This window comes from Rhinoderma darwinii, chromosome 1 (assembly GCF_050947455.1).
Source record: "Rhinoderma darwinii isolate aRhiDar2 chromosome 1, aRhiDar2.hap1, whole genome shotgun sequence".
Taxonomy (NCBI): Eukaryota; Metazoa; Chordata; class Amphibia; order Anura; family Rhinodermatidae; genus Rhinoderma; species Rhinoderma darwinii.
In genome coordinates, this window is record NC_134687.1 from 356683399 (window position 1) to 356695707 (window position 12309).

The window sequence follows — 12309 nt, forward strand, 5'->3', positions numbered from 1 at the left end:
CATTGTAAAAATTAAACATTTCTATGTTTTTTCAGAAAAAAGTAGATTTTCATTTTCACGGCCTAATTCCACTAAATTCAGCAAAAAAACTATGGGGTCAAAATGTTAACTATACCCCTAGAACAATTCCTTGATCAAAATGGGGTCAGTTTTGGGGGGATTCCACTGTTTTGCTTACTCCAGGGCGTTGCAAACGCGACATGGCACTGAAAAACAATCCAGCAAAATCTGCGCTTCAAAATCCAAATGGCGCTCCTTCCCTTCTGAGCTCTGCCGTGGGTCCAAACAGCAGTTTAGTACCACATATGGGGTATTGGCGTAATCGGGAGAAGTAGCTTTACAAGTTTTGGGGTGCTTTTTAATCTTTATTCCTTGCAAATATTATTTTTTTTTATATTTTTTCAGAAAAAAAAGTAGATTTTCACTTTCACAGACAAACTCCAATAAATATAGCAAAAGACCTGTGGGGTCAAGATGCTAACTATACCCCTAGATAAATTCCTTGAGGTGTGTAGTTTCCAAAACCGTCTCACTTTTGGGGGATTTCCACTGTTTTGGCACCACAAGACCTATTCAAACCTGACATGGTGCCTAAAATATATTCTAAAAAAAGGAGGCCCCAAAATCCACTAGGTGCTCCTTTGCTTCTGAGGCCGGTGTTTCAGTCGATTATCACACTAGAGCCACGTGTGGGATATTTCTAAAAACTGCAGAATCTGGGCAATAAATATTGAGTTGCATTTCTTGGGTAAAACCTACTGCGTTACAGAAAAAAATGTATTACAAATTAATTTCAGCAAAAAAAAAAAAATTTGTAAAGGGTTAAGAAACTTTCTGAATGCTGTTTTGAATACTTTGAGGGGTGCAGTTTTTAATATGGGGTGATTTATGGGGTCTATCTAGTATATAAGGCACTCAAAGCCACTTCAGAACTGAACTGGTCACTGTAAAAATAGCCTTTTGAAATTTTCTTTAAAATGTGAGAAATTGCTGCTAAAGTTCTAAATGTTGTAACGTCCTAGAAAAATAAAATAATGTTCAAAAAACAATGCAAATATAAAGTAGACATATGGAATATGTAAAATAGTAACTATTTTGTGTGGTATTACTATCTGTTTTACAAGCAGATACATTTAAAATGAGAAAAATCATAATTTTTGCAAATTTTCTCTAAATTTTGGTGTTTTTCACAAATAAGCAATGAATTTATTGACCAAATTTTTCCACTAACATAAAGTACAATATGTCACGAGAAAATAATCTCAGAATCGCTTGGATAGGCAAAAGCATTCCAGAGTTATTAACACATAAATTGACACATGTCAGATTTGAGAAAATGGGGCTGGTCATGAAGGTCAAAATGAGCTCGGTCTTGAAAGAGTTAACCCCTTCCCCCTGCATGCATTCTGGGTCTCAATAACCATTTTCTTTTTTTAGTTTTCCTATCATCACATTCAAAATGCATTTTAAATTTATGCCATTCACCATGCGGTGTAAATATCATGCTACCTTTATTTTATGGGTCGGTACGATTACGGTGATGCCAAATATGTATATATTTTTTTTAATGTTTTACTACTTTTGCAGAATAAAAACACTTTTCAACTAAAATAATGTTATTTTGCGTTGCTGCTTTCCAAGAGCCATAACTTTTTTTTTATTTTTCCGTCGATGCCATATGCCATATGAGGGCTTGTTTTTTGCGGGACTTCGTTGCTACCATTTTAGGGTTCATAGGACTTATTGATTAACCTTTATTATTTTTTGGAGGGGAAATGGAAAAAAAAATACCCTTTTTTTGGGTCATTACAATTGCGGCGACACCATAGATGTGAAGTTTTTTTATTTTTTTTATTCTTTTTTTTACTAAATAAAACCACTTTTTATGAAAAAAATTGGTTTGATTTTTTTTCTGTATACCTTTTTGTTAATAATTTTTAATTCAGATTATTTTATTGGTCCCACTAGGGGACTTCACTGTGTGATCTTTTGATCGCTTATATAATGCTTTGGTATACTTAGTATACCAAAGCACTATTGCCTGTCTGTATAAAACGACAGGCAATCTATTCGGTCATGCATCTGCATGACCTAATAGGCATATAGCCAGGGCAGACCTGGTGGCCTTTTTTAGGCCCCCAGCTGTCTCGGCAAGACATCGGCGACCCGCAGTCGCATTTGCGGGCAACCGATGGGGGACATAGGGAGCCCACTCTCTGTAAACTACTGAGATGCAGCGGTTTCTAATGACGATGGCATCTGAGGGGTTACACAGTCGCGATCTAAGTAAACTTCGATCGCTACCGTTGGAGCAGGAGCCCGGCTGTCATCAGACAGCCGAGCACCCGATCCAGCTTGCACAGGAAACCTGTGCAGGTCTTTGATTATGCCGCCGTGAAAAGGCGGCGGCCGCCTAGAATACGGCCCCTTTTTGACCACTGTGAAAATGCGTATCGGCGGTCATTAAGGGGTTAATATAGATGTGTATTGTCCAATCCAAGTGTATTTATTGGGCCTGATTAGGTTAAATCTAGTTGTCAGACCGTTCTTGGACAACTAGTACAACAACTCCAAATATGAATGTCTGTTCAGCCCTTATTTATTCTTCTGAATTACTTTAAAGGGGTTCATTTGCTCTGCCACTCCATTCAAAGTCCATGGGGACTGACCGAGACAGCCGACGCTAAGGCCTTGTTCACACTTCATATTTTTAGGCATAATTCATGGTGTAAAACGCTCGTACTACGCTCTAAACACACTTGAAATAAACCTGCAAACAACTTCCAATTGATTTAAATGGCAAAAAGCCGTGTTGTTCATACTAAGCATATTTTACACTGCTGAATTAAACAATGCCTCGTAAAAATATGCTTTTGAACTTCACAAAAACATGTGAAAATACGCCTCAAAATATACTTGCAAAAATCAACTAAAAAAATGCCTGGATTTCAGAGGCTGTTTTCAGCCTCGTATTTTTCAGCCTGAACGTATGCCGTGTGTGATCGTAGCCTAAAAATAGTTGGTGAATTTACTGTGCATGAACTTGACTTGCCCGCCCATTAAATATTTTTGGGGGAAATGGACTGAACTGGGCCTTACTTCATTTCAGTCCTAAACTAACCAACATCGTGGCTGTCAATGCAAACATCTATGTTCTAGAAACCGTTGGAAAATCTTCTCAAAATGGTTGAAGCCTAACGATACTTTAGCAAAGGGGTCTGAAACCAAACTCTGTATTAGAGGCAACACATAACAATAAAAATTTTACACGTTATTTAAACCGCACTGTGAATGGCATAAAAAAAAAATCAAAAAGCAAGGGCAGAATTGAATTTTTTTTAATTCCCCCCTCAAATTTTTTTAATTAATAACAGTTAATCAATAATCTGTTTGTACACCAAAACGGTACTATTGAAAAATATGATTAGTCATGCATGTCATTCGGCTACGTAAACGGTAAGGAAAAAACCCAAAATAAAAACGCTGCATTGTGAAAGCCTAAATAGGCTGCATCCTTAAGGGGTTAAGCTACTAATGATACACATGACAATTTCTTAATAAATAATGGGGCATATAGAACAGTCTAGAGCTTGTGCTTATCTTTTATGCTGTAGTGTAATAATAGAGATATTTGCTGAATGTTGAGTAGCGAGGCATTACATAGTCACTCCACTGAGGATATTAAAGGGGTTGTCTAGGCATTTTATTATGATGGCCTATTCTTATAATACATTCGGTTTACCTGGGATAAAACATATATTATTATGCAAGCGATTGTGTCAAACTATTAAAAATGTATTTTTATTGACTCTGCTAGGTATGACAGTAAGTACTAATAAAGACGGCTCCGGTATGATTGTCCGCAGTGTTATTAATGGAGGCTCAATAAGTCATGACGGTAGAATTCATGTTGGAGACTGCATATTGGAAATCAATAATGAATCCACTGCTAACCTAACCAATGCCCAAGCACGGGCTATGCTGCGAAGACATTCCTTACTGGGACCTGATCTGAGGTAAACTTCAAGTTCTTTGTATCCTATTGTCACCTTACTAGTTGCTGATTATTTCTGGTGTATAGATGTAACAAAGCTTGGTTTGCCATATGTAGCAGCACTGAATTTATTTGGTGCAAATCATTTTGATATCCCCCTTATTTAAGAGAGGTTTCAATGGTGGCAGTTGTTGTAATTCAATCTTTAAAATGGTGTATATACAGGTATTATGGGGGTGATTTACGAAGCAAAATGCTCCAGCCAAAAATGGAGTGCGCGATATTTAGTGAGGCAGATAAACTAATGCTGCGTAACCTTTAAACTGCGTCAACTTAGACCAGGCAGTCAGAAGATGCGCCAAATTTCTACAAATTGTGGCGCATGTTGGCACATTTAAGCCTCGCCCCTTTTTAAGTGTCTAGTGAGGCGCGAACATCTGTTCTTTTTGGCGCAAATCAATAATAAATAATAGATTTGGGCCAAAAAAGGGCTCAACTTATGCCGGAATTCTGCTGTAATAACAATCGTAAATCTGCCCCATTGTGGTTTTTTTTTTATGCCTACCTCACCAGTTTTGAAAATAGGGAACCCCCTCAACCATGTGCCATTTATAATACTAGTGTCTTCCTTTGGGCTCAGGAACTGTGTACTTCTCCACCCTCTATATCTAGGCCTCTGACCCTCTGCATTGTAAAACGTGGTTCCACATAGGACTGGGGGTAAAGCTATTCACAGTGCAGTCCCAAAGAGTTCATTGACATTCAACACTGCTACATCTCTACAGCCGTGTTAAACGCTTGACAAAGTGCATGACTGAATTTGTTATATTCTTCCAAGTTATCCTAGCATATTGCTTAGTTCTGAGGCATTTTTAACTATTTAGAAAATGAAAATATCCTTGCAAAACTGTAGTTTAACACGCTTTAGATGTTACAGTAACCTCGTGTGCGGAACAGAGTAAGATTGGGGAAATTTCCAAGATGAACATATTGGATTTTTTTTTTCTTTTTCTCCCTCTAAAAGGATGGAATGGTTTCAGTTTGACAAGCTTTAAAACAGCTGGTTGGGGTTGCGGGTTTGCGTTGTTAGCACAGAGAAGCAGCTGTGCGGCCACTCGCAGAATGCATGTCGTCCCACTTCACAATCCACCTTGCCAGAAGCTTCCGCTATCTGCGCTGTTCTAAGAGCCAGGGCTTTGCATAGCGCAGCAGCTGCTTCCAACATCTGTCAGATAATTACCAGTCTGAAATGGAATTCACCTGCCCTCACCTAAAGAATAAATTCCTGATCAAGGGAGAGAGACGGATGGCGGTAACATTTCCTCATCCTTGTTGATCAGCACGGCTACAGACACACCGAATGAGCAGATGCTTTCTGGGGGAGGTGTTGTTAAAAGAGAGCTGGGATTTATAGATATAAATATATAACTAAGGAATCGACCAAATAAAATGGCACATACTTGTAACTACACATGTATGCTCCGCGCGCGCAGCGCAGGGCTTTGGCGTTTGTTAACACTATTGTAAAAAGATGCTGCATTATATGCTTCCCATTCTAGATCTTCTCCCGCTCCTGCTGATGATCAGGCCCCATTTTATGTGTGAGTATCGTGATTCCAAAGTTCGCCATGGCTTATACTCGTCTCTTCACCTCACCCTTCTTAATATCCATTTCTGCAGAGTGATCAAGAAACTGACAACTTTCATTCATGTTACATCTTCCATGAATAACTTTTGTGTCTTTTTTATAGTTCTTTTATAACTTTGTTTTAACCCTTTTTTTTGCCCCCTTTTTTTTTTTTTTGTAAAAGTGTCACTTCTTGTTGTTGTAATAAACAGCGCATTACACAAGTGCATTTCTAAACCAAAATGCCCTTGTGTAATGCTTTTATTAATCATTTTCGAGTCTCACGGCCTTTTCTCTTTTGCATGCACGGTTTGCATGGTTATGTGAGTTCTCTAGTATTCTGCATGGTCATTTGTCAGATTTCTCTCTCTCTGTCTCCTAACCCTTTCTTTCCTTTGAACTGTTTTCCTTGAAGAAAGCAGTGATTGCATTCCTTGTCGAGTAGTCGCCGCTGGAGAGAGGTAAACGTGGATTGGGTTGGAAAAAAGACAAGGATGTGAAAGGTTTAGGGTTAGTTCACACAGAGTTTTTTTTACGCGGAAGCCGCGTCGGAAAATGCCTACCATTGATTTCAATGGGAGGCAGAGGCGCTTTTACCCCGCGAGCGGAAAAAAACATCTCGCGGGAAAAAGAAGCTAAATGCCCTATCTTCGGGAGTCTACGTCTCTAACCTCCCATTGACATCAATGGGAGGCAGAAAAAGGATATTTTGCAGCGTTTTTTTCCCAGCGGGTGAAAAACGCAGCGAAAATCGGCGTGCAGGAAGAGCAAAATCTGATCAGATTTTCTGCCTGCAAAAAAACTCTGTGTGAACCCAGCCTTTGGTTTCCTTTATTTAGCTTTTTTTTTATTAAAAAGATCAGAATATATTTCCTATTGTGTGCTATATTGTTATCACAAAAGCAACCTAGCGGTGTTATTTTGTGATTTTTTTTTTTTGGCGTTTTGAATTGTAAGCTGTTAAATTTCTAGAAGATATGTCCTTCATTTTTATTTGTTTGAAACCACCACAGGTACATTTAAAGCAGCTGTCCAGTGTGATGACTTACCAAAGAGCTCGCCGTATCTCAGTTTTTTGAAGCCTTGTGGTCGGGGTTGGGACTTCAGAAGTAGCTACACTAAGGCCCCATGCACACGACTGTATTTTTTTCCCTCCCGTAAAAACTGGCCGTAAATACGGGTCCGTTGTCATCTGTATTCACCCGTATTTACGGACCCGTAAAAAAAGGGGGGCTGAAAATGTCACAATCATGTCCAAACCCCTTAAAATGGTCACATGATCGCCATTTTCTCTGCTTCTCTTTATTCAAACATTGAAATCCCCTGACGTCGCCTAGCGACGCTCCCGTAATTACGGGTGCACACACGTAGCCACCTGTAATTACGGGAGCCCCATAGACTTCTATGGGCTGCCCGTGCCGTAATTATGGCCTGAAATAGGACATGTTCTATATTTTTCAACGGCCCGGGCACCTTCCCGTAAGCAAACTGGAAGGTACCCTAGACCAATAGAAGTCTATGGGCCCGTAATTACGGGCGTTTTTACGGTGTGCATGGGGCCTAACACCTGAATTTTTAGGGTATGTTCACATGTGGCCACAAACCTCATTCACATTTAAAGGACAAATTTCAGTCATAGCAGATATCAGTTACAGAACTTTCTAAGTGTGAACATACCCTTAGGTTTTCAGTGAAGTTATGTTTCATAGCTTAGCCCTCACTTTAGTTTAATGGACCTGTTCGACCATATTTCTTAAGCAAAATCGGTAACAGATCTGTTTCTCTTGTTCACACTTCAGGGGTCAATCCCTTTTCTGATTAAGAAAAATAGGAGGATGAATTTCTCCAACTCCCCGTAGAATGTTTGTTTTTTCTTATTTTGCTGATTTTATTTTCTAGTTCAGTTTGATAGATTGCATTGAAAAACAAGCGTTTTCCCCCGAAAGGCCTATAATATACATCTCCTTTTTATTTTGTTGGAGATGTGCATTTTAGGCATACAGTACATTTCATTTATTGCAATCAGATGCATACTTTTGTAGCATACAACAATATAAAGGAGTGAATAATTACAACACCCCCTCACCCCAAAAAAAAAAAAAGAAAAGGCAAACATAAATTCTAGCATCTGGGCTTAGTTAAATTAGAGACCGTTTATCGGGGCCACTATGTTACAATGCATTTTATATCCGTATTCGTAAATAGTTCTGACTCGGCACTTTGGACATTGTTAACCTGGTGGGGCGTTATGTACTTTATATTTAAATATGTATTTTTTTTTTTAAATGCTAATTTTTGTAAGATCGTCTCCTATATATTATATATATTTATGTTTTGTTGGATTCTGTGCTTTTTATATTTATTTTTTTAAGATTACAAGAAATCAAAACAGTTTATTTTCGTTTTTGAGGCAATGGATGACTGTAGACAATGGAAGCAATATCTGTTTTTCAGTTAAGGCTAAGTTTACACTTGCGTTGTATAATCCATTACTCTGATCCGTTTTTATCCTTATTCTGTTCAGTTAAAAATCCCATTGAAATCAAAATATCGGATGCAAACGGATTACAATCCGTTTTATATCCCTTTTACATTGACACCAATGATAAAAATAACCCATCCGTTACACATTCGTTTTTTTGAACGTAGTAAAAGTCTTGTTCTCTACTCTTTTATCTCCATCAAATGGGTGACTAACATAACGGACACAAACGGATGACAACAAATGCAATTAAAAACCCCATTGCTTTCAATGGGATTTTTAACGGATACGTTTTTATCCTTAGGTTAAGTTCACACTGGCGTTACTATCAGTTTACCTCTCTTCCGTCAGAGGAAGAGAGGATCGATACGTTAAACGGAAAGAAACGGTTCCATTGATTTCAATGGTAATTTTTTTGTATCCATTGCTTTGCATTTAATGTATCGATGTAAACCTCTAGTAACGGCAGTGTGAAAGAAGCTTTATTCTGATCTAAAAACGGATCAGAGTAACTGATTATACAACGAAAGTGTGAGCTTAGCCTAATATCCAATTGAATTTAGTAGAGAAAAATTATCCGTTTTTTTTTTTTGTTTTTTTTAACTATTAGGTCAACAAATTAAACTACTTATTGAAGGAAGTTGTATGAGATTAGAAAAAAGGCTCTGTCCTAGAAGCACTGCCATTCTTGCCCGTGGGTTACATCTGCTATAGCATACAACCTTTTTATGTTCCCGGAAATGAGCCCAATATGATTCTAGCCTGTGGATGAGTGTTGCACTTATCCAAATGTTCCTTGACCTAGTCATCACTGGTCTTGGTTTAGGTAGCTTGTGATGTAGCCGGTCTCCTGTGGATCTTGGCAGAGATCATTATCCTATCTGGATTGCTGCAGTTCTCTGATTCGACTTGCGTAACAATTACTATATTTACTGTATAAGCTGGAGAAATCCAAATGCACTTAGATACAAAGTGACCACAGTAATGTGCATTACAGCCAATGGACCAGACACATTAGCCAAGTAGTCAGTGAATTGTACTTAATAGCAAAAATGTAATTAATAAAAACATGTTTTAACATAAAACTATTTATATTAAAATAAAAGGAGTAAATGACAGTTTATTACTAGCCAGAGTTTATTATTATTATTATTATTAAGCAAAAATCTGAAGAAATAGAATTTCTCCCCTCCTCCAATAGACAACACATTTTGTATTGAAAGCAAAATCTTGATCATGCATTCATGAGTTGTTTATCTGACTCCTACTCATTGGATGTCAGTCAAAAAACCCAGGTGCCAGGCAGTGGATCAAATTCATTTTAGCTGTGATATCGTCATGTTTATTGGCTAATTCCCAAAGCACTTGTGTTGGTAGCCACCAGCTGTGATGCCTGATTAAGGTGCTGGTGGGCTTCATGGTATTTTTATCTCCCTTGATTCAATTTAGCGCATAATATGAAATCAAATGAAAATTACGTATATTCTTCTGTCCCTTCAGGTCTTTATTAGGGAGAACGTATTATTGACAATTTGTAACTCATTCCTTTCCATGTAAATCACATAAAACAATCTTTTGCTGAGAGATATAATCGCTCATTATGAAGGCAGTTGTCAAAATGTACACAACAGCATAATCTAGAAATTATAACCCATTATGCAAGACCTATACATGTTTTCTGGGACATGGATCATTTGCATTTGATGCTGAGCCTCATACTGCAGATAGCATTGTAAGCCTTTCAATAATGGATTTAAGGCTTTCTATAATCTCATTTCTATTAGTCCGTTGTTAGCTTTGTGTCGACATCAGGTGACTTGTCTTTGTTTAGAGCAAATCACCTAACAGTTGGGCCTTATACATACGGCTATATGACTATATAACCAAAAAGATATAGTAGTGATCACCCACCAAATGGAAATAATTTTTATATCAGACCAATATAGTTTTGTTAGGAGGGTTGATCAAAGGGAATCAATTTAGCAATGTCTGCCTGCACCGAAACTAGATAATCAGATCAAAAAACAAAAGAGATGCAAAACGCCCATTTTCATAAAAAGAGATAGTACATTTTTAGACTTGGTTCCTAAAAGCATAAAAGACAATAAATATATCACACCTGATTGCTGTTGAAAGCATTTGCTGTCATGAAGTTTTTTTTATATTTATATATTTTGTCTATTTTCATGTTATATGTTTTTATAATATGTGAAAATTGATTGTCTTTTTCCTTTTTGCTACGTGACCATTACTTAGACCCTTTCATGTTTCTGTTTTTGTAGGGAAGACAATTTTTTTTCTCTTAGCGGAGATGCAAAACATCTTTAGCAGTTTTTGGATTTAACATTGTATATAATTAATGCTAATAAAATGATTTGTGTTTTTATACCTTCTTTGGATTTTCTACTTTCCTATAGATTGTGTCTTGTGTATGGAGCATTTGATCCCAGGGGTTGAAATGTAAATTAATTTTATAGGATGGAACAAGTTCTATATGGAATATTTTTTTTTTTAGCCCTGAGAGACTGAGATGAGCTGAATCGTTAGTAATTGTAAAAATATACTTTTCAAAACTTTTCAAATCCTATTATGGTTAAATTGTGGCAACTTAGCATTACTATGTTTTAGTGCAGTTTTATCATTTTGCGGTTGAATCTATTCTATATAAGTAAAATGTAACCAATAAATAACCTAAAAGGACCTTTCTGAATCTTTGTGCTAATCATACTATTATTTTCAAGTAAATTTGTGGATTCAGCTTTAAATTGCTAGAAGTTCAATCTATTGTGACTACTCTTATTTTTTTTTTCTTTATTAATAATCACCTTGTGTTAGTGAATGTACGAGCTCGCTTTATGGCTATAGTCCTCTCTATTTATTTATACTCATGTAAATTCCTTAATTGACCAACAAATTCTCTAGAATTCTTGTAAACTAATACTCTAGTGTATGTTTGTGTTATTTTCATCTCATCTCTGAATAACTCGGAAGCATTAATTGCTGGACATTTCTCTTATAGCATTACATATGTTCCAAATGAGAATTTGGAAGAATATCGGGCAAGTATGGGGCAGCTGAGTGAAGGAACTTTGCCACTAGATGTATTTACTACAAAAAACAATAGGTAAGCACTACATTGTACCCAGCAAATTGAAGTGTATATCACACATTTATAGTTTTACATAAAAAATTATACTAAATTGAGTGCATGTTGTTCTCTGTCTCCCATTATCTGAAGGATATTTATTTGCTCTATTTACCATTGATTTTACGTAAAGTGTAACTAAACTTTCAAAAAACTTCTGACCGGTCATAGTGACCTGTCAGAAGTTTTGATCGGTGGGGTTCCAAGCACTGAGACCCCCAACGATCGCTAAAACGAAGCCGCAGAAGAACTCGGGTGAGCGCTGAGCCTCTTCGTTTCTGATCAGCTTTTCTCAGAAAGCCGAGCAATTGGTGTACGGGGTCATAGACTTTCTATTGAGCCCTTACACCAATTTCTTGGCTTTCTGAGAAAAGCCAATCAGAAACCAAGTGGATCCTCGCTCACACGCTTCTGTCGCTTCGTTTTAGCAACCGGTGGGGGTCTCACTGCTCAGACCGCCACCGATCAAAACTTCTGACATGTCATTATGAAATGTCAGAAGTTTTCTGAAAGTTTAGTTACTCTTTAAATGATCTAACCTTTGTAATAGGGTTGCATGATACCGTACACCCTCAAACGGTTCGATACTATTATTTCATGTATTTCGATACTAAGCTGTGCGGCCGCACAGCTAAGTATACTAATACATGCATGTAGTTAGAGTAGGGTAGCGGCTGTGTAATACAGCTATTGCCCTGCTCCTGAATCCTCATAAGTGCGCGCGCGGTCAGCATGATGTGATGCGACCAGCGCTGCACTAATGAGCGCCGACACTGAAGACAGAACATGGTGGGCGCACTGCAAAACACCCCCATATTCTGTCTTCAGTTCCTGTGCCGCCGCTCATTAGTGCAGCGCCAGCCACATCCTCAGGCTAACCGCGCGCACACACTTATTGTCAGGAGCGGGGCAATGGCTGTATTACACACCCGCAGCCCCGCTCCGACGGCGGAGATCAGAGAAACCTTTAATCTCTTCCACTATTCCCTTGAATGCTGCGATCAAAGCTGACCGCAGCATTCAAGGGGTAAATGAGAAGGGGGATGCCCTTTGGATTGTTT

At 37.9% G+C, this 12309-nt stretch overlaps 1 protein-coding gene across 5 annotated transcripts in view; it reads left to right on the forward strand.

The window, feature by feature from the left end:
* Nucleotides 1-12309, forward strand: part of MPDZ (multiple PDZ domain crumbs cell polarity complex component) — a 146855-nt gene that overhangs the window by 69985 nt on the left and 64561 nt on the right. For 3 of the 5 annotated variants that reach the window (XM_075826777.1, XM_075826793.1, XM_075826803.1), the window contains exons 23-25: nt 3818-4016; nt 5554-5595; nt 11123-11227. In XM_075826777.1, the coding sequence (XP_075682892.1) occupies nt 3818-4016; nt 5554-5595; nt 11123-11227 (346 nt within the window). The remainder of the gene's footprint in view (nt 1-3817; nt 4017-5553; nt 5596-11122; nt 11228-12309) is intronic. The other 2 variants (XM_075826786.1, XM_075826811.1) reach the window with 1 other exon arrangement.